The 23,212-nt window shown below is 39.2% G+C and overlaps 1 protein-coding gene across 19 annotated transcripts in view; it reads left to right on the forward strand.

Annotated features, from left to right (window-relative positions):
- Window positions 1-23,212, forward strand: part of TBC1D5 (TBC1 domain family member 5) — a 535,839-nt gene that overhangs the window by 397,340 nt on the left and 115,287 nt on the right. For all 19 annotated transcript variants that reach the window (XM_082459259.1, XM_082459266.1, XM_082459256.1 and 16 more), the window contains one exon: window positions 12,125-12,231. In XM_082459259.1, coding sequence (XP_082315385.1) covers window positions 12,125-12,231 — 107 coding nt within the window. The remainder of the gene's footprint in view (window positions 1-12,124; window positions 12,232-23,212) is intronic.

Here is a 23,212-nt window from a genome sequence, read left to right on the forward strand (position 1 = left end):
AATGGGAGAAAATATTTGCAAATGAAGCAACTGACAAAGGATTAATCTCCAAAGTATACAAGCAAGTCATGCAGCCCAATATCAAAAAAACAAACAACCCAATCCAAAAATGGGCAGAAGACCTAAATAGACATTTCTCCAAAGAAGATATACAGATTGCCAACAAACACATGAAAGGATGCTCAACATCACTAATCATTAGAGAAACGCACATCAAAACTACAATGAGGTATCACCTCACACCAGTCAGAATGGCCATCATCAAAAAATCTAGAAACAATAAATGCTGGAGAGGGTGTGGAGAAAAGGGAACCCTCTTGCACTGTTGGTGGGAGTGTAGATTGATACAGCCACTATTGAGAACAGTATGGAGGTTCCTTAGAAAACAAAATAGAACCACCATACAACCCAGCAGTCCCACTCCTGGGCATATACCCTGAGAAAACCATAATTCTAAAAGAGTCGTGTACTACAATATTCACTGCAGCTCTATTTACAGTAGCCAGGACATGGAAGCAACCTAAGTGTCCATCGACAGATGAATGGATAAAGAAGATGTGGCACATATATACAATGGAATATTACTCAGCCATAAAAAGAAATGAAATTGAGTTATTTGTAGTGAGGTGGATGGACCTAGAGTCTGTCATACAGAGTGAAGTAAGTCAGAAAGAGAAAAACAAATACCGTATGCTAACACATATATATGGAATCTTAAAAAAAAAAAAGAAAATGATCATGAAGAACCTAGGGGCTGGACAGGAATAAAGACGAAGACCTACTAGAGAATGGACTTGAGGACACGGGGAGGGGGAAGGGTAAGCTGGGACAAAGTGAGAGAGTGGCCTGGACATATATACACTACCAAATGTAAAACTGATAACTAGTGGGAAGCAGCCGCCTAGCAAAGGGAGATCAGCTCGGTGCTTTGTGACCACTTAGAGGGGTGGGATAGGGAGGGTGGGAGGGAGGGAGATGCAAGAGGGAAGAGATATGGAGATATATGTATATGTATAACTGATTCACTTTGTTATAAATCAGAAACTAAGACACCATTGTAAAGCAATTATACTCCAATAAAGATGTTAAAAAAAAAGATTACATGCAAAAATAAAGGTTAGGAGATAAGGAAATATAATCATATTATACTCCTATAATAGTTTAAAATAGCCCTGCTCTCCTCACACTTTTTTTAATGACTGACTTCATGCAGTAAGTCACTCATGTGGTCCCCTCCTTCCCCTGGCCTTACCTACCTAAATCTTGCTCCTGTTTTCACGCCTCAGGCAAAGTAGCTTCCCCGCCCCAAACCTTCCCTGATGAGCCTAGCCCTCACTGACCTCTCGCTTTTACAGTCCTATAAGATTTTAATCAATGCCACTCAACGTAGCACTTAATTACACTCTGTCTTATATTGTTCTTTCCTGTGAGTGTGCGCCTCGTTTTCTCACCTAGACTGTCAGCTCCTCAGGGCCAGGGCCGATGTTACCGTTCTTCCCTGCCCCTCAAAGCATTTGAAACTCCTCTCGTGCTCGGTTAGTATTGGGGGTGATCTCAGACAGAAGGGCGCTCTAGAGACCTGGGGTGAGGGCATGGATTCGTGTGCTGAGAGGACAGGTGCCAGAAGCTCTTTTCAACGTGGCTTTTGTAAAGAAAGCATTGTCTACTTTTAAATTAAGTATCTCAATTTTTTGCTTCTTATCTTTTATTTATTTAAATTTTTATTTTGTTTTTTAATAGTATCAAAGAAAAACATTTTCTCTAATTTACAAAGTAACATACCTTTTATTTGTCTTGTAAATTGTATTAATAGCTAAAACACTATAATCAAATCCATTTAACAGTAGATTTTCCTAACCATCTCGCAAATGTTTATTGTCTCTTTTAATTGACTTTCTGTCTGAACACTTTGTAAATGGAAAAGTTTCTTTTTGGCACTTCTGTCCACTTTCTGCCTTGTTTTTTCAGCCAGCATCAACATGGTACTGCACTGTAATTTTCCTAGGTTTTCTGTAGGGGTCTCCTTAGTCATTTCTCAGCCCGGCCTGGTATGGCAGTTATGTCCTCTTTGTGGTTCAAAACATTGCTCCTTTTTATTTCATTTTAGATCTCCCCTTACTCCTCAGCCATTATCTGTCTATCTGCCAGTGTTTCCATCTGTCCTACCCCAGAATTTCTGTTTCTCTATTTTCTCGTTAAGAGCATGTTCATCAGAATGCAGTTAATTTCAACTATAAATTGAATGTATTTGTCTTGTCTGGAAAAGCTTTACCCAACCTCAGGGACTAGGAATAAAGACTCTCCCAAATCACACAGTGATGTGCCACAGAGTTTATATCAAAGCACAAACTGGGGGTCTTATTTTTGAAGGAATGTTTAAACAGTTCCTGACTGCCAGCTCTCTTTCCTCTCAGACGTTAAATACTGTCAGTTATTTTTATGACCATCTCAGATGTAGATATTAATATACCCTTTGGGTTACACGTGTACCATTTATATTACTTTATGTTTTTAGGCTGATGTACCAGAGTAGCACGTTGTCTTTTTTTTTTTTTTAATGTTTAGATTTTTTTTAATAAAACAGGCTACTTTTTGGAGAATTTCTGGCTCACAGGAAAATTGAGTGGAAAGTACAGAGAACCTTCCATCTGCCTCCACGCCCACGTACACACTGCCCACTGTACCGTCAGCTTCCCTCACCACGGCAGCCCATTCGTTACAGTCGATGAACCTACACTGACACAGCATCATCGCCCAAGTCCGTGCTTTACTTTACAGTTCCCTCTTGGTGTTAGACCTTCTGTGGGCTTGGACCAATGTACAATGACATGTATCCACCCCTGTATATCACACAGAGTAATTTCCCTGCCCTAAGAATCCTCTGTGCCCCACCTGTTCATCCCTCTCTCCCCTCTAACCTCTGACTGCCACTGATCTTTTCATTGTCTCCATAGTGCTACCTTTTCCAGATTGAAATATAGTTGAATCATACATTATGTAGCCTTTTCAGATTAGCTTCTTTCACTTAGTAATATGGCATCTAAGTTTTCTACATGTCTTTCAGGTCTTGATAGCTCATTTCTTTTTAGCACAGAATACTATTCCATGGTCTGGATGTACCACAGTTTATTTATCCACTCACCTACTGAAGGACACCTTGGTTGCCTCTGAATTTTGCCAGCTATGAATAAGGCCACTATAAATATCAGTGTGCAGGTTTTTGTGTACAGGACATAAATTTTCATTTCATTTGGGTAAATACCAAGGAGCACGACTGCTGGATTGTGTGGTATATGTCAGGAGCTCAGCTGAGCTGGGTGCGAGAGAGAGCCGAGCTTCTAGGTATCGGAGTAGCCAATTAAAGCAACAAGTCAAAAATGGAAGAGTTAAGCCTTTAGTCACTTACTGTGGTGGTATAATAAGCAGGGGTCAAAACCTGGAGAAAACGCCAAGCCCTCTGTTCCATTTCACCCACGGAACGGCACACTGGTTGAGGGCCAGGTGATCAGCACAAATGTGTGGTCTTCTCACTGCTGAGGGAGCCCTGAGCGAAGAAGTCTGGCAGTCTTATGGACCCTGAGATGGTGGCGGTGTCAGAGGGCGGGAGGTGAGGTGGAAAGGCGAGGAGTGGAAGAGACCGACTACTAAGTCACACGAGGGAAGGCGTCTTCACGGTTTCCTCCTCCTGCCCCCACCTGACGAGGACCACTGCCCAAGGCCTCAGATAAAGAGATCTAAGAATGAAGGCACTGGGGCTTGGAATATAAGTATGTGGAAGATCATGCCCGATGAGTTGGCCTGAGACCTTGATTGCAGCTCCTTTCAGAGGGTGCAAGGTGCTGGCTGTGTACCAAGTCTGGAGTGGGGAGGGCAGTTCTCCCCTGTGAGGCCTGTCAGGGAAAGCCTTTGGTATTGGGGTTCTTCAAAGAAAAAGAACCAGTAGAATATATAGAGAGAGAAAGAGAAGAGGAGATTTCTTATAGGATTCGGCTCACACAGTTCCGGAGGCCTGGAAGCCCCACAGTCGGCTGTCTGTAAGCTGGGAACCAGGAAAGCCAGTGGCATAATTCAGTCCAAGTCTGAAGGCCTGAGAACCAGGGGGCTGATGGTGTAAGTCCCAGAATCCAAAGGCCTGAGAACCAGGAACTCCAGTATCCAGGACATCGTAGCCCAAAGAGAGAGAGAATTCACCCTTCCTAGGCCTTTTTGTTCCATTTGGGCTCCCAGCGGATTGGGCGATGCCCACTTATTGACGAGGGTGGATCTCTTCACTCAGTCTACTGAATCCAGTGCTCATCTCTTCCAGTCGCACACTCACAGACACACCCAGAAATCATGTTTACCGGCTATCTGGGCATCCTTTAGGCCGATCGAGTTGGAAACATAAAATTAACTCTCATACCTTTCTAATTGCCTGTGGTTAGGCCTGAAAAATCACACACAACTGCCTTTCAGAGTGGCTGTACCGCTTTGCATTCCCACCAGCAATGCATGAAAATTCTTGTTGCTCCACATCGACACCAGCACGGGTGGTGTCAGTGTTTTGGATTTTGCCCCTTCTACTGTGTCATATTGTCTTTTTAATGTCTATTTTTTGCCTCAAAAGAATTTTAATTTACACAACTCTAGAAATAGAGATATGAGAAAAGAATTATTTTCCTGCTGAAATTCTATTCCATGCTCAAAATTAGTAGTTGATACCCCACCCTGGCCTTCTATAAAGGGGAAGAAGTGGCTTATCTCCTGAACCGTAATCTTACCCTTCCACACACTTACTCCCATTCCACAGTTTTCTGTTGCCCTGGAAAGCAATATGACAGATGGATTCAGGAACTCTAGGACACCTTTTATGGGCAAAAGCCAGCAAAATTACATGCGTCACTGGAATCTTACCCAGGAATACTCAAGCTTCCATGTCCACGTGTTGCTGCCAAAGGAGAAGGGGAATAGTCCTGCAGGGTGACTGGGGCCATTCTGTCTGATGCACAGAGAAAGGAAGATGGTGATCTTTGCTTCCTGACTACTTATTTCCCCATTTCTCCACCCAATTGCCTCCCCACCTAGATTCTTCTTTCCCTTCAATCCACCTGCCCAGGTGCTCAGTAGAAATGTCATTAAAGTGATAAGGATATCAGATATGAGATGTTATATTAAGGTCCTGCATTTACCTCCATTGCTCCTAAAACCCCATTGAAATAGCATCAACCCATAGGACACAGAGAATTAGGAAGGAGACAATTAGGGTAATTTTGGAAGCAGGAAAACAGATGGGTGAGTGAAAACAGACTTATCAGATCCAAGAAAGCTAAATACAAAATTGATAATGGAGAAAGCCACGAAATAACCCATAGAATTCCTAAAAGTGTAGAAATTGGCAGTGCTGGGTACTTCTGGAAATTGGTAGGGGGAGGGAAGGAGTTAAGACTAAAAAATGAGAACCGGTTGAAAGTCTGTTTAAGAAGAAGTTACACCTAGATCTCCAACTGTACCTTCAGGATTTTTCCTCTGCGGGTGGTAAAGTGGAGGGTCTTTGAACCTGGGACTCAGGCAATTTCACTGACCGTTGAACCACCAGTCTTCTTTCTCAGGACATCGAAGCTAGACTGTCTCCCTCCGGGAAGAGTTTGGGAGAATCTTCTCTGAGGGAATCTCGGCACAAGAGAAAAGGCTTGGGGTGGCCCAAGAGTGACCTATGTCAACCCCCAGCATTCACAAACCCACCCAGCTATGCGCACACAGCTGTCTTCAAGATACCTTTGTACTGCCTCACTCCTCCACACGAGCAGGTAGCCCCAAACCACCACACGTTTGAGGAGAGCGTCGACATGAAAGCAGAGATCTAAACAAGCAACCAGGAAAAAAGCAACTTGGAGGCCACAGAGACTGTGCAGGGAGGAGAAAACTTCTCAGAGAGCTAGGAAATACATTATTCAAAGGAAAAAGTGTAATTGAAAAATAAAGTATCATGGAAATAGGTGGTTGGAATATAAAATTGAAAAAGTGTCCCAGAAAGAAGCACAGGAAACCGTGAGAAAGCAAGAAAGAAAATTAGAGGACCAGGCCAGGAAATCCAACATCTAGCTATCATGATTTCTTATAAAAAAAAAAAAAAAAAGAAGAAGAAAAAGAGGGAGGGAGGGGGGAAGGAAGGAATAAGAAACACAAAATAAAATAAAATGGGAGGGAGAAAATCATCAAAGAAACGAGAAATTTCTAGTTCAACAAAAGAACATGAGTTTCTAAATTGAAAGGACCTGTTATGTATGAAAACAGATGCAAACCAAGGTATTCATCATCGATCTACAGAACAATGTGGGGGAAGAGAAGAGAAAACAGATCACAGAAAGGATTAGGAATTGGAATGGTTTGAGGCTTTTCAACTGGAAGCCAGGAAACTCTGGAACAATGCTCCCAACAATCTCAGGGAAAAGTATTTCCAACCTAGAATTCTGTACCTAACCAGACTATTAATTAATGTCAAAATAAAATCTTTCAAACAGAGAAGTTTTCAAAAATTCATGTCCTGAGCATAAAGCTTTTGGAGAGATGGGCTCCACCAAAATGAGAGAGAAAAGCGAGAAAGAAGCAGGTAGGTACTCTAGGAAATAAGGATACAACATGTGCAAGAGGTAAAAGACATCCTCAGGGTGAGGGAGCAGGCCAGAGGCCTCATGAGCAATTTCCTCAAAAAAAGGAAACTGACAAAACATCTGAATTTTTAAAAAGTATTAAGGGGAGATTTATATGACTAGGGGAGCATTTAAGATTAAATTAATGTTAAAAATATAAACAGCAAAGCAAATGAAAAAGCAGGCAGTTATAAATTCCAGGAAAGGAAAGAGGCTATACAAGAAAGGAAGAGTAGTCACGATATACTGTGTTGTTCAGCTGTGATAACATTTGCCTGGTTATAAAAATGAAAACTCAAGAAATTGTTCTAACCAAAATTTTGATACAACTTGACGTGGGAGAGACGAAGAGTGACATGGAGGTGGTGGAGGGTTGAGTTTCAGTGCTGGGGTGTGGTTGTATATGGCAAATTGTACGCACATTATACGTGCTTACTGACTTTTTTTTTTAACATGTTAGAGATGGTAGTTGTTCTTAGTCCATCTTGTTACCTTGAGAAGGTATATCTAAATATGAAATAATTTGACTAGTGTTTCACTTCAAAATGTTCCAGTTGTAAGTATAGTTAACTCTGACTCAGACATAAGCTAATGGTCCCATTGCTTTAAAGTTTCTCAAAACAGTCACGTCTCTGGTTATCTTTACTGAGCTCATTATTTTTTTGTTTGTTACTACTGGAGAAACTTATTTATTTTATTTTATTTTTTTAATTTTTTTTAACATCTTTATTGGATATAGTTGCTTTACAATGGTGTCTTAGTTTCTGCTTTATAACAAAGTGAATCAGTTATACATATACATATGTTCCCATATCTCTTCCCTCTTGCATCTCCCTCCCTCCCACCCTCCCTATCCCACCCCTCTAGGTGGTCACAAAGCACGGAGCTGATCTCCCTGTGCTATGCAGCTGCTTCCCACTAGCTACCTATTTTACATTTGGTAGTGTATATATGTCCATGCCACTCTCTCACTTTGTCCCAGCTTACCCTTCCCCCTCCCCGTGTCCTCAAGTCCATTCTCTATGTCCGCATCTTAATTCCTATCCTGCCCCTAGGTTCTTCAGAACCATTTTTTTTTTTTTTTTAGATTCCATATATATGTGTTAGCATATGGTATTGGTTTGGAGAAACTATTTAAACCAACTCCCTTAGACCACTCCAGAACAATTGTAGGCCCTTTAAAGCAGGGCCCCTCAACCCCTGGGTACGGGTCCATGGCCTGTTAGGAACCGGGCCGCACAGCAGGAGGTGAGCGGCAGGCGAGCGAGTGAAGCTTCATCTGCCGCTCCCCATCGCTCGCATTACCGCCCACACCATCCCTCCCCCACCCCCGCCCCCAGATCCGTGGAAAAATTGTCTTCCACAAAACCGGTCCCTGGTGCCAGAAAGGTTGGGGACCGCTGATTTAAAGGTAGAGGCAGCAAAGTCAGCTCTGCTTCAGGTGGTGGGAGTGCTATTTATTTAGCAAGAGTCAAGCAAGATGGGGAAGCACATGACCTCACATCCGTGCCGTTCTTACAGAATCCCTACAGATAGAGTAAACACTTTTTATAAACGAGAGAAATAAGGGTTTAGTGAAGTTAAGCAGCTTGCCTAAATTCACACCCACAGTAAGTGACTAGCCAGCCTTCTGATCTAGATCTAATCTAGATCGTCTGATTTCAGATTCCATAGGTTTTCCTAAACGCCGCTCACCTTTGTCTTAATGTTCCCTAAATAAGCGCTTCAGAGTGTGGCTTTAGTACTTTGTTTTTAAAGCATATACATCCTTGTGTGCATCCTTGTGTGCAAGAGTTAACACCTGTCCTTCTGAAACTATTCCAAAAAACTGCAGAGGAAGGAACACTTCCAAGCTCATTGTATGAGGTCACCATCACCCTGATACCAAAACCAGACAAAGATTCCACAAAAAAAGAAAATTATAGGCCAGTATCACTGATGAACATGGACGCAAAAATCCTCAACAAAATACCAGCAAACCAAATCCAACAATACATTAAAAGGACCAGACACCATGATCAAGAGGGATTTATCCCAGGGATGCAAGGATTTTTCAATATCTGCAAATTAATCAATGTGATACACCACATTAACAAATTGAAGAATAAAAACCATATGATCTTCTCAATAAAGCATATACATCCTTGATTTCAAATGTAGGTAAATAGCAAAACTCAGTCTTTTTTTTAGTCTTTCACTTTTTTTTCCTGTGTCACTGCCCTGCTCCGATAGAATAACCACTGGAGAAGGAACAGTGTGGTGGATTAGTTTTTCAAGTTCAAGAAAAATTTGCTGCCAAGATCATAACTAAATTCTTATCCTATCAGATTCCTACTATCTTATTTTTAAAATAGCTTGTATTATTCTCTTTTGAGTATGCTAAATTGGACACAGTTATTCAAAAGGGACTTAATGCTGGCACATGTAATTGCAAATGAAAAGTACAAGTTTTCATTAAGAAATTAGAGATGGCATTATCTGAAGGCAGGGGGCAAGAGGGAGGTGAAACCTTACCTCTACCCAGTTAGGTTTTCCTCTGAGATTCTTTCACAAAATGATTGAGAGATAAGCAGGCAAGTTGATTAACATGTATACCTCATGTACATATGGGAGATACCCAGGGGAAAATGAGCGACCCTCAAAGAGATAGCTTTAGATTTCAGGATTAACTACCACCTTAATAGATAAAGGGGAGGGGGGATGTAGGCCTCTTAGGGGAGAGTAAATGATTTTTAGGAAAGATGAATGGACCCTGAGAAGAATAGATGCAAGGTATCTTTGTGACAGAGTTTGTCTGCAGGGATTTATGACAGTTGAGTTCCTTTTGGAGCACGTAGGGAGTTGAAGATAAGAGGAGTTCAGAGAAAACCTCTCCAGCTCAAAATAGTCAGTATACCAAAGGGGCATATTTGGGGGTGGCGCATCCTGAACCCCTGTAGCCAAACTTCAGGGTGCCATGTTCTGCTACCTTTCACAGCTCAGACTCGTTCGCCATCATATCCCTAGTGCTACTGCCTGGCACGGGATTTTGTAGATGCTCAGAAAACGTACATGATATTCAGTGACTGCAGGGATGGATTGATGGATGGATAGGAGAAAGAACGTTAGCTCCTTCGTTTGTTATGCAAGTAGAATATTAATATGTTATTTAGCTTCCCTTATTTTGTGAAATGTATTTTATTTGTATTTGTAAAATGTATTTTACAGCTTCCTATAGTTTCAAAAGTTTTTTCAAGTTGTAATAACATAGGATTGTTGCTCTGGTCCCTCCACATAAATGCCTACTTATGTCAGGCTGCTTTACACACTGGGTTAATCTGATCTTCCAAGCTACTTAAAACTACTACACAAGAGTACTAACATTAATTGACTTTTCTATTTGCATCCATTATGTCACTTGATTTTCAAAACAATGGCCTTTCAGACAAAGCCCTGACCCTGCCACTAGACTTCTGAATTTCAAATCTTGGTCCACCACCAAATCACTGTGTGACCTGGGCAAATGATTTAATCCCTCCAAGGATCAGTTTTCACATCTGTAAAACAGGGATAATAATAATTGTACCCTATGATAAGATTGTCATAGAAATTAAATGCGATTCCGGTAACGTTCTTGGTATGGGGCCTGGTCTCGGAAAGACTTCAGCAATTCGTTATCATCTTAGACATAGTAATAGTGGTAACAACTGCTTGTTGTTACGCGTCTGCCCTCTGTACTTTAATTTTCTCCAGGGTGAGGACTGCGTTTTGTTCATCTCCGCCTCGCCTCCTAACGTAGGGCCTGTCGTGCATTAGGTGCTCAACAAATGATTATTGCAATGAATGACGTAGGCAGGCAAATTTTTTTTAAATTGGAAAGTTGTTTTCCAAATGACTGAACTTAAGCGCTGAGAGGTTACTCCCAACAGGTTTTGAGCGGCTGCTATAAATCAGTCACTTAGGTTATGTCCTTGAGTCTCCAGGCAACTTTATGAAACGTTTTTCAAGTGGCGTCCCAGGATGAAAGCCCACATCTTTGAATCCCGAGCCCAGAACCATTTCCACTAAACTCCCCTGCCTGTCTTACAAAACATACAAGAATTCTTCCTGGGCCAGTTACTAATATATAACCATTATAGCATTTGGGAAAATAACTTTATGAGTTAGAAAATGAATTGATTATCTAAGTTTTATTTATTTGTTAGATTGCAAAGAAAACTGGACATGAAAATGTTATACTATTCTCAGTACCCTAGGTTTTTGAATTCTAGAGTAAAAAAGACAACAGGCAACTGAATGTGAGTATGATAAAATGAACAAATAAGAAAAGAAGAGTCTGAACAGATAAAGAAAGGGTAGGATAAGTGAGTACTTCACAAATGAAAGCAGATGTATGAAATTACAAGCTGTCAGATCAGCAAAGGAAATGAAGATGATAAAGTGGTTCCTTACATAGATTATAATTGTTCATTTTGCCCAGTCCTGTCCCCTTTCTCCATAATGTTCATGGGAAGGGGGATGTTCCCAGCAGAAGAAGGAAAGAAAAACCTAAGAGTCAAGGGTATTTCTGATCACAAAAAAATTATTTTGTGACTTATGTTGTTTCTAGTGAATCACAGTTGTTTTCCTACGGAATAGTTTTCAGCTAACCGTTCTGATTAATGAAAAGGATTCAGTCACAACCACAGGAAGTTGCAACTGTAAAGTTTGTTCACAATCATGCTGCCGAGGCCGTCAGCCTGGCTTACAAAACAAGAGTCGCTAATGGGCGCAACTGTGACAGCAGTGGCAGATGGATTGCCAAGAAATGAAGTAGTTTACATAGACCTGCCTGAAAAGATGTGTTTAATAATTGCAGCCATAATTAGGTTGATTTGGGGGGAAAAAAATTAAATGACGGTCTAAGGAACACAGTTAGGCTTATCTATGAAGATTTTGACACTTTTCCTCCAAGAAATGCTGCATAAATATCTTTCCTAAATTTCTTGTTACCTTTAGGAAAACAAATAATTGGAAGAAATTATATTCTCTTTAATTTTGAACTATGTAATATTTATATATACAAAAAATAAATGTAACATATGTAAGTTGTGAAGCATAGTAATCAGGGTACATAATATTTTATGAGAATTTTAAGCTGGTTCTTTCCCATTCATAAGATTTTTGTTACTAATTTCCAAGCAGCAAAACTAGAGACATTTAAATACAGCCATATAAATGGCAATAAATGTGCATGCTTCTAAGAGTTTATTTGTGTTGCAAGCGCACACACATATCTATATCTGAGGCTCTTCCTTCCAACACCGCTCTGACGATGAGTGCTGGTATATTAGTACAGTGTGCTGCTTCAAAGGCCATTTGGTAAGGATCCCCTCTCCCCATTTCCTTTTGTCCAAATCAGTCGAGTTATTGGTTTGCTTTCTTTGAATCTAACTTGTTAATTTTGTTTCTCTTAGTAATGCAGATATCTGAAACAGCATTGCTTCTCAATTGCTTTTTTTTTTCCTTTTATTTAGTGATCTCTAGTAACTACCAGACCTGTCTTGGCCTTCTGATGCATTACCCACTCATCGGGGATGTTCACTCGCTGATTCTTAAGGCTCTGTTCCTTCGCGATCCCAAGGTAAGCTTTCCATGTGGGATGTGCACAGTTTTAAGTGGGGTGAAAAACTGGTTTCTCTACATGACTCCAAGAATTCCTAATGTAGAATTTGCCTAATAGCAGATGAATTGCCTACAGGCCACAACCCCACATACCTGATGGTCTAGCAACTCAGCGGGCAAATTCAAAGGACACTGCCCTGAGAAACAGGAGCACACATCTCTTGTAACTCAGGAGGTTGTTCTGCCCACCTGCTTCCTCGTAACTCAAGGAAATAGTTGAGCACCTCCTTCTCCTTATAACCACACTTCGCACCCGGGGGCCAACTGACCCACGTATAGCCTCGAGAGCCATGTGAAAACCAAGACATTAGAGCTCTAAAAAGGACCAGTTTTCTAAGAGTTTATGATGCAGTGAAACACTAAATTATTTCATATTATGAACATGTATTTCTTATTTTGCGGGTGAAGAGTAACCTAATAAAATAAAGATTTAAAGAGACTTTAATGCTGATTTCTCTATTTGAACTTAAAGCAAGTCACCAAAATTTTCTTTACACTGCAGAGAAAAAGTGTGCTCTTTTACAACTAATGTTACATTTCTTGAAAATAAGAACATTTAATGATCTAAAAAAATCTGTGAATCCTTGATGCTTTTGAGCCAAACAAAAATATTGGATGAAGTATAAGAGAGAAAGCTTCAAACACAAGGACTAGGATGCCAGGCACTGGGTGGTAATCCCAGCCTTTGGCTCTTTGGCAGAGCTCCCAGCAATCGTGTTGGCAGTTGTCGAACTGTCTTTGAGTCAGTCTGTCTGTGGATTCCACTGCCAGAGCTCTGTCTGATCAATGCGGACCTCCAAGTTCAACGTACATTTTGATTCTGAAGGATTTCTGTCCGTTCATCAGTTGTTGACTTCAACATTTGAGCATGTATTTATTCTTTGCTTCATTTAAAATTATTGTTTTCCTGTTGCCTATATCCATTTTCTGTAGAAATACACAATTTTATGTCATTTCTCCTACACAAAATTTCATTAAGTATCAGAAATACAATCCATCATTTCTCTAATACATAAGGTAGCATTTTTTTTTTTCTGGTAAGGCTTAGGAGTCAGACTATGAAAAATCTAGTCTCATATTTTTTTTTATGTATATGTAGGCTGTATAAGTATATATTTTTAATATGAAATAGTCAAGATTATGACATATCTATAAAAGGAATAAAGGATGAAGTTTCTGGTCAATGAGGTATCTGAGTTTTGGTCTACAAACTTAAGGTAAATTTTATCTGCTCAGCATTGATAATTATTAGAGTCATACAGAGTGGGAAAAAATTGCTAAAATAACTGTTTGAATTATCTACTTGTGTGATTTGTTGGGTTTAATTGAAAGGAGAAACAAATATGTTATCTAAACTTATCCATCTTGGTAAGTTTTTTCCTAGGTAAATATGGTTGATCTTCCTATAAACCACTCACTCTTATAGTTGCAGAATTCCATATACTAAATTCCTCAATGTTGTTAGTGGAATCCGTAATTTTAATAGAGTACTTTTGATCTTAAAAAGATAGTATATATAATATAGAGAATAATGAAGCCAATTCTACAAGCATTAAGAAAAATTTTCTCCAAGGTTTAAGAGAAAAAAAGTAATAGCATAAGTATCTGAAAAATAGTATTCCCCACTTTTACATTCAGGGTCTTACCAAGTAAAAACAATCAAGCTAATTGTCCAAAAGTTAGGACTTTAAACTGGTATTTCTGAGACATGAGAAACTGGGCAGAAGGAGGGAGTCATGTGTAAAAAGCTCTTGAGAACAAGTTCGTGGCATGATGATATCTGTAGGGGAAGATAAAGCAAGCTGCAGAGTACTAAGGGGGTTTCAGACGGCCAACCCAGCAAGGTGGTAGTTTTAGTTAAGTGTATGTAATGGCTGATCCATTGACTTTATTAGTAAATGTCAAGTGATAACTAACATCACTTGGCATGTGTGCTAATTGGAGGTCTATCGCAGTGTGGTGTCCTGGGTCTTGCCAGGAGCCTGAGCTAGGAATCAGGACACTGGGCCAAGTCTTGACTCTCCTACCAAATGTCCTTGTGATCTGGGCATTCACACTTGCTAAGTCTTGGTCTCCTCTTTTGTTGCCTCTTAACAACCTACCCAAGCAGAGCAGCCTTTGACCATAAAGAACTGACGTCTAATGATACAGTAAGATCCAATCCAGTGCTACAAAGGCACAAAAGAAAAAAATAAAAGTAAGTTTATATATATCGTAAAAATCCACAAGTGGATGAGCTTTCAGTGTAGCTCATGTCAACTATAAAGTCATAGAGGAGGCCATGTAAAGAGAGGGAAAGATGATGCTAGTACCCCACCCACAGCCTCTGAGAATCCAGACCTCAGAGTGCTTTAAATGTTTTCTGTTTATTAGCAACAATGAAACACTTAAATCAGAGTAAGTATATAAACACACAAGTCTCTATGAAGTGACCTAGTAGAAAGAGGAGATTTGAGGCATGAAAGTTTACTTTCCCGTATCCCAGCTTCACATGGCAGTTGTGCTGAGTGCTGCTGACAGACTCAATAAAATAAAAGTAAACAAGGAGCTCTGGGCCTCCCTAAATTCATTTTCAGCCTTCAGAGAAGCATTTCATCCTACCACTATCCCTAAATCCCAGTGGAGACTGCTCAGTTGAGAATAGACTCTGCAGTAGAGCTTGAGACACTGAGCTGTTACTTGTTTTCTATCAGATGTCAGCTTTACTGTGAAAAGATTTCTCATTTGAACAGACTGAAATAATGGGCTGGTAAACTGTAATCATAGGATCATACTCCTTCACGTCTCCAAGTACTTTGATATGCTTCATTTGGTCCTCACTACAAGCTCCGAGACAGCAGAGCGGGTTATCTTTCCTCCTTCTTTTTCAGTGCAGAAAGGTTAAGGCCATGTGGCTTTCCCAAGGCCGAAACGCTTGTAAGCTTCCAAACTAGCTGGAATGGTTCCATGACCCTTGTTTCTACTCATCCCCTCTTGAGGTTCCCAGCCTCTGTTCTACCTTCTCCAGGAAGCCATTCCCAGGCTCATATAAGACACGTCTTCCCTTTGAGTCCTCATAGCCCCTTGTAGTTTAGCGATTTGCTTGTATCTTCTATCAATTATCCCTCCTCATCATCCTGCTCGTTTGTTAGCATTTAGCTCTGTGTCCTGCAGTGGCTGGTATTAAGAAAACAATGGTAGAGTTGAATGCTGACTTAAGCACTGAGCCTCTTCTAATACTGACTCTAATCCAGGTGGATCTCACTCACCTCACCTATTTCTGGAACCCATATCCACATTCCACAGAAACCATAGCCAATGGTATATTTGTCAGCAGCCATTTTTATAAAGATGGTGAAGTGACCCTACAACTTGAACTGAAAGGGCATCTAGTTCCTTAATTTAATATCGATCAGAATTATTTGAAAACCTGTTATCACCTTCAAATATTATGGAACAAAGAAGACACAACAAAGGATCTAAATAATATACTTCACTTAGACTGTGCAAATTTCAGAACTGCAAAGAACCGAGAGAGTCTAATTCAGCTCCTCCTTCTGTATATGAACAAACTGAGGATCAAGGTATTTGAGAGACTTTTTCAAGGTCACACAGCTTGTCAGTGGCAGAGCTAGCCGTTGAACCAAGATCTTCCAACCACCTTTCCACACAAGAGCTGTAGCTTCATTAGTTTTAAAAATAGTGGAATCCTAGTTACTGATATTTCTCATACAAATTATTTTATTTGTAGTAGATATTTATTTGCATCTGTAATAAATGAAACTGCCATGTATATAAGTGACCCAAGAACTACTTGAAATGTTTGTAAATGTATGCTGTCTGAAGAGACTGGATATCAAATATCTGTAGCATTCTATACTCTGTTCACCTTACGATATGGTTTCTATACTTAGCTCTTCAGACCACAATCCTGATTCTCGTTTTCCTCTTATTAGAATCACTGAGCAGATTTCCAAAAACAATCCACTAAACGAAGTAGAGGAATGGAAGGATGACAGTCTGAAAAATATGAAGTGATTAAAAAACATTGTTCTAACTAGTTGTTCAAATTCCAAAAAAAATTTTAAAACCCAATCAGAAACAAAAGTCATAGAAAATGTGAACATATTGTGTTCCTTAAATAACCAGATGTTCTCTCCTTCCTGAAGGCAGTAAGGGCTAGGAATAAAAGGTTTAAAACTATTGTTTTAAGTTAACTGTGAATTTTGCAAATCTGTTTTTTACCCTTCAGCAGATAAAATTCTAATACAGAAACATAAGCAAAGTAATCTTCATTTTTCGGTCCTCTCTTATTTGTGTTGTATGTTGAAGTGTTAACCTTATCACAAAGACTTATTACAGATGAAATACAGTACATGAATTAACATTGTAGATTATTCAGTAAGAATTTGACAGCTACCGTTTGTTTTGAAGACTAGAATAGTCCCCCAATATTATATTTCTGGTAAGTTTGTAAGCATCCCTTTTAGCAGTGACTGTTATTCTTTATGGGAGAAAATTGCTAGAAATAAGGCAATTTAATTTTATAGTCATTCTTGTACACAGAAACACAAAATAAAATATGCTATAAAATAAATATAAATATATATATATAAAATATAGTGTACAGTGTTCTTGTGCTTGGCCAATTCTGATTTGGCTTTTGTTTGGAGTTATGTTAAATATTGCTTTTTTAAATTATAACGTCTGAATATTCAGATTTTATGCAGGTAATGGATTTTTATTCTTTAATTCCAAAACCCCTCACTGTACATGCAACTTTTTAATGTCAGGTGGCTTTAGTAAAATGTCATATATCAGAATTGAAAAGTGGTGAGTGGATTCAAGCCGGGTGATGATGATAGAAAATGCTTCATTCCGGAAATGCCATTATAATGTCGTCTTCTCTGAGCAGTGAAGGACCTAAAACCACACACACTGACTCTTTGAGGAGGATGCACCGTGTCCATTTATTTACTTTTCCTGATGTTCCCATCTGAGGTTCTGTTCAGATTTCCTAGGATGTTTCTTGTCTGATTTTGTTACAGAAAGAATGTGTTACTTCTGTCTTCGCCATCCTTTTTTTTTTTTCCCTCCCCTAAAAGCTGGAGCATTTCTATGAGAACTGCCTTTCTTGGAGAATCATTTTTCTGTGTGTGTTTTCTCTCTCAGTGACCAAAAAAAATGTGGTTTTTTTTTCCTTCATATCTGAGCTGCATGACTATATATTGTTCTTTTTTATCACTAGATTATAACCAATTGGATGTTTATTGTAGTTAATAGTTAGGTATTGATGACTCCTCAGTTATGTTTTCACATTTCAGTCAGAAATATAGACTTTTTGACATAGACTCACATTTTAAAAAACCTCAAGTTTTACTTCAGAGTAAATGGTAGCTTTCAAAAATCTGTAAAAGAATAATCAAAAGATCTTTATTGAACCAGTATTTGTTATTTATTATGTTCAAACATTTCATAAAGTAGAATTGTGTGTTTCTCAAAACTTATTAAGGGTTTCCTAGGGCCTTAAATAATTTTGGATTAGTTTTATAAAAGTATTTTGAATTCATTTATTTATTCAGCAAATCTTTATTTTGTATCACAATGTACTGGGCACTGTTTAGGTTCTGGTAATATAAAGGTGAACCAAAAAAAAAAAAAAAATGGCCCTTATCATTATAAACAAGTAAACAAACAAGAAAATACTCAGTTTGTCATGTGTTATAAAAGGTACAAATGGGGTATCATCCTTACGATAATAAGAGGAGGAAGAACCTGAGCTGGGGAGGTACCGTTTCCGTTGAGGACTATTGGAGGAGAAGGGACTAGCCAGGCAAAGAGCAGGGAGAGGAACCGCCAGGCAGGGGAATAGCAAACACAAAGACTCCGAGGTAGGAAAGAGCTTGGACTGTTCATGGAACTAGAAGACCAGCAGCCTGGGGGGCCCTACCTGAGACAGACAGATGAGCCAGGGGAGGCTTGCTAAGGTCACCTTTTGAAACTCCAGAAAGATTGCTGCATTTGTGATGATTCTTCCTGATGATTAAGACATCCTCTTCTTGTAAACTACTCTTGCTCTCAGCCAGAAGTTCCAAAAACTCTTCTTAAATGTGTTCCCCACTTGATAAAGCACATTCACTTATTCAGACCTCTAGGCTGTCACATGGGTCCGGCCAGTAGGTTCTTGTTTGATTTAAGAGGACCGGGGCCAGGACTCTGAACACTTTTGCTCAGACATGTATTACTTTTATCTTTTAAAAAACAATGTTGGCTGCCTTCTATATATCACCAATCTCAGTCAGTTTTGCTTTCATTCATGTCAGCATCATGCTCACTGTGTAGTGTCAAGGGAACTAGACCCGTCTTTCTTGTCTACCAAATGAGAGCTCTGCAAGGTCAGGGACTAGATCTTCAACAGCATAAATCCTGTGTCAGCCCCCGTGAGGGAAGCTCAGAATTCAGATTTCACTTCCGTCACAGCCTGCTTTGTTTACTGGGCAAGTCACCCTTTTCTTGAACAAAGAGGCTAGATCACATAATGTCAAAGGACCCTTCTGGCGCTATTTTAGCAAGATGCAGTTCAACTCAGCAGATCCCTTTTTTTTTTTTTTTTTTTTAATTACTTACTGTGTGTAGAGGATGCGAGTTGGTCACAGTTCCTTATACATGTGAACAAAACTGTTACGGAAGGTAAAGTGAGTGAGAGTATTGCAGAAAGGACAGATGATTCGGGCTTGGATAGTCAGAAAGGCTTCCAACTGGGCTTTTTTTTTTTTTTAACATCTTTATTGGAGTATAACTGCTTTACAATGCTGTGTTAGTCTCTGCTGTATAACAAAATGAATCAGCTATACATATACATATATCCCCATATCTCCTCTCTCTTGCGTCTCCCTCCCACCCTCCCTATCCCACTCCTCTAGGTGGTCACAAAGCACTGAGCTGATCTCCCTGTGCTATGCGGCTGCTTCCCACTAGCTATCTGTTTTACATTTGGTAGTGTATATCTGTCCATGCCACTCTCTCACTTCATCCCAGCTCACCAATTGGGCTTTGAAGAATTTTGCTGGGACATGTTATTCCGTCTTAAGAAAACAGTGTAAGCAGAGCTCCTGAGAATTGCTGAAGCAAGTGGCCGGGCTGGGCCTGGCAGTTCTCTAGCCACAGTCATTCATGGACCCCTCAGGGACTGCCCTCAACATCTTATATATTAGCAGACACTGGTTTTTTTTTAACTAAAGCATAGTTGATTTACAATATCATGTTAGTTTCAGGTGTACAACACAGTGATTGAGTTATACATATATATGTATATATACGTATATTCCTTTCAGATTCTTTTCCCTTATAGGTTATTACAAAATATTAAGTATAGTTCTCTGTGCTATACTCAATATTGGTTATCTATTTTATATACAGTGTGTATATGTTAATGCCAACTTCCTTATTTATCCCTCCCCCACCCCCCCATTTCCCCTTTGGTAACCATAAGTTTGTTTTCTCTGTCTGTGAGTCTCTTTCTGTTTTATAAATAAGTTCATTAGTATCATTTTTTTTAGATTCCACATATAAGCATTATCATAGGATATTTGTCTTTCTGTGTCTGACTTCACTTAGTATGATAATCTCTAGGTCCATCCATGTTGCTGCAAATGGCATTATTTAATTCTTTTTATGGCTGAGCAATATTCCATTGTGTATATGTACCACGTCTTCTTTATCCATTCATGTTGGGTGGACATTTAGGTTGTTTCCATGTCTTGGCTGTTGTAAATAGTGCTACAGTGAACATTGGGGTGCATGTATCTTTTTAAATTATGATTTTCTCCAGATATATGCCCAAGAGTGGGATTGCTAGATCATATGGTAATTCTATTTTTAGTTTTTTAAGGAACCTCCATACTGTTCTCCATAGTGGCTGTACCAATTTACATTCCCACCAACAATGTAGAGTTCCTTTTTCTCCACACCCTCTCCAGAATTTATTACTTGTAGACTTTTTGATAATGGCTATTCTGACTGGTATGAAGTGATACCTCATTGTAGTTTTATTTATTTAGTTAGTTAGTTAGTTAGTTAGTTAGTTTTGGCTGCGTTGGGTCTTCGTTGCTGTGTGCGGGCTTTCTCTAGCTGCAGTGAGTGGGGGCTACTCTTCGTTGTGGTGCGCAGGCTTCTCATTGTGGTGGCTTCTCTTGTTGCGGAGCATGGGCCCTAGGCACGCGGGCTTCAGGAGTTGTGGAACGCAGGCTCAGTTGTGGCTCGTGGGCTCTAGAGCGCAGGCTCGGTAGTTGTGGCTCACTGGCTTAGTTGCCCCACGGCATGTGGGATCTTCCCAGACCAGGGCTCAAACCCATGTCCCCTGCATTGGCAGGAGGATTCTTAACCACTATGCCACCAGGGAAGTCCCTCATTGTAGTTTTTATTTGCATTTCTCTAATAATTAACAATGTTGAGCATCTTTTCATGTGCCTTTTGACCATCAGGATGTCTTCTTTGGAGAAGTGTCTATTTAGGTCTACTGCCCATTTGTTGATTGGGTTGTTTGGTTTTTTGATATTGAGCTCTCTCTATGAGCTGTTTGTGTATTTTGGAGATTAATCCCTTATGGGTTGCTTTGTTTGCAAATATTTGCTCCCATTCTGTAGGTTGTCATTTCATTTTGTTTATATTTCCCTTTGCTGTGCAAAAGCTTCTAAGTTTAATTAGGTCCCATTTGTTTATTTTTGTTCTTATTTCCATTACTCTAGGACATGGATCCAAAAACATACTGCTGTGATTTATGTCAAAGAGTGTTCTGCCTATCTTTTCCTCTAGGAGTTTAGGTCTTTAATCCATTTTGAGTTTACTTTTGTGCATGGTGTTAGAGAATGCTCTAATTTCATTCTTTTACATGTAGCTGTCTAGTTTTCCCAGCACCACTTATTGAAGAGACTGTCTTTTCTCCATTGTATATTCTTGCCTCCTTCGTCATAGATTAATTGACCATAAGTGTATGGGTTTATTTCTGGGCTTTCTATCCTGTTCCACTGATCTATATTTCTGTTTTTGTGCCAGTTCTGTACTGTTTTGATTACTGTAGCTTTGTAGTATAGTCTGAAGTTAAGGAGTCTGATTCCTCTAGCTCCGTTTTTCTTTCTCAGGATTGCTTTGACTAGTTGAGGTCTTTTTGTTTCCATAAAAATTTAAAGCTTTTTTTTGTTCTAGTTCTGTGAAAAATGCCATTGGTAATTTGATAGGGATTGCATTGAATCTGTAGATTACCTTCGGTAGTATAATCACTTGACAGTATTCATTCTTCCAGTCCAAGAACATGGTATATCTTTCCATCTGCTTGTGTCATGTTCAATTTCTTTCATCAGCGTCTTATAGTTTTCAGAGTACAGGTCTTTTGCCTCCTTAAGGTGGTTTATTCCTTAGTATTTTATTCTTTTTGATGTGATAGTAAAGGGATTATTTCCCTAATTTCTCTTTTTGATCTTTCCTTGTTAGTGTATAGCAATGCAACAGATTTCTGTGTATTAATTCTGTATCCTGCAACTTTACTGAGTTCATTGATGAGCTGTAGTGGTTTTCTGGTTTTCTGGAGCTGTGAAACATTGCATGTTTTAGAGAAAAGAGTTTCTTTAGTGAAAGCGAACCAATTATAGTGGAGATTTATTTTTCTCAAATAACTAAAGAAGAGACTAGAATCCATGGTTAATTCTTTTCTCATTAACAATACACAAAACAAAATCTACAAACCGGTTCTCTGCTTTTTATTTGATATTTTACAATAAGGGAGAAATCTAGGCTTTTAGGGAGAAATATTTTAAATAGATTACTTAAGCTTTCAAAGCTATTAATCCTACTATGCATGTGTGTCTAGAAAGGCACTGAGGACCCAAATGTAAAAGTATTAAAGTGTTACAGCACATCACAGTGAAATATTTGTGCTGTGTCCCTGAGGTCGAGGCATGAAGTGGCTGACCTGCTTCACCACTGACTTGCTGTTACACCATCAGAGAAATCATTGAACAATTTTCAGCCTTAGAGTCAGGTTCACTAATTGTTTTTTTTTTAAAGGGATAGGTGACTGGTAAGGCCGTAATTAGCCTATAATCTCTAAAGGTCATTCCCAGTTCTAAGTGCAGAAAACCTAGCTAATCACTTATTTTCCTTCTTGTATGTGAAGTAGGTTGTTCAGAAAGAAAAGGCGCTACTTTGAGTTGTTTCTATGTCATCCTAATGTTACAGTTTAAAGAAATTGAAAGCTAGAAATCACAAATTATGACAAAAAGATTATAAACTTAAAACTGACAAAATAGAAAAAAAAGAGCGTAATTCTTTTTAATGTAAATAGTTATGGCCACAATAAATATTTTATTTGCCCCTTAAGTATATTAGCTCAGTAAACATCTTATTGCTAATTTAAAATATTAAATACCTTTTTTAATGTCACCTCCACATGCCCAGTTAAGGCACACATCACCTGTCAGGTCTCCTGAGGGAAGAGGTCACTTCCCCTACAAAGGCATTGAGTGACCCCTACCTTTCCTTTCCATCTACCACCTTGTGCCTTATTGTCATCTCCATGTGCCCAGTTAAGTGGATGTATGGGTTATATCATCTTAAATGATTCCATATTTATAATATTAAAAAGATGTCAGGGACCATGAACATCTGTTGTGGGTTTGCTGGATACCTTCTGCTAAAAAGAGTTGCCAAACATAACTTCTTTTTGAAAAAAAAACATACTTCAAACTTGCTTACCTCTAATGTGATGACAAGTAACTGTCAGTATTAAGGTACCATGCAAATATTTTTGAACAGGTAAGCAATTTGTCTCTTCAAGGTAATGATGACATTTTAAAAATGAGTGAAAATAAGAGCTTTTTCAAAGACAGTCACGCTATGGAAAGGACATTTTAAAACTGGTTATTTGGAAATGTTTCATCTGTTTGTGATGTTCTGGCCAACAACAG

The sequence above is a fragment of the Balaenoptera physalus genome, assembly GCF_965194825.1.
Source record: "Balaenoptera physalus genome assembly, chromosome: 4".
In the NCBI taxonomy this organism is placed as follows: domain Eukaryota; kingdom Metazoa; phylum Chordata; class Mammalia; order Artiodactyla; family Balaenopteridae; genus Balaenoptera; species Balaenoptera physalus.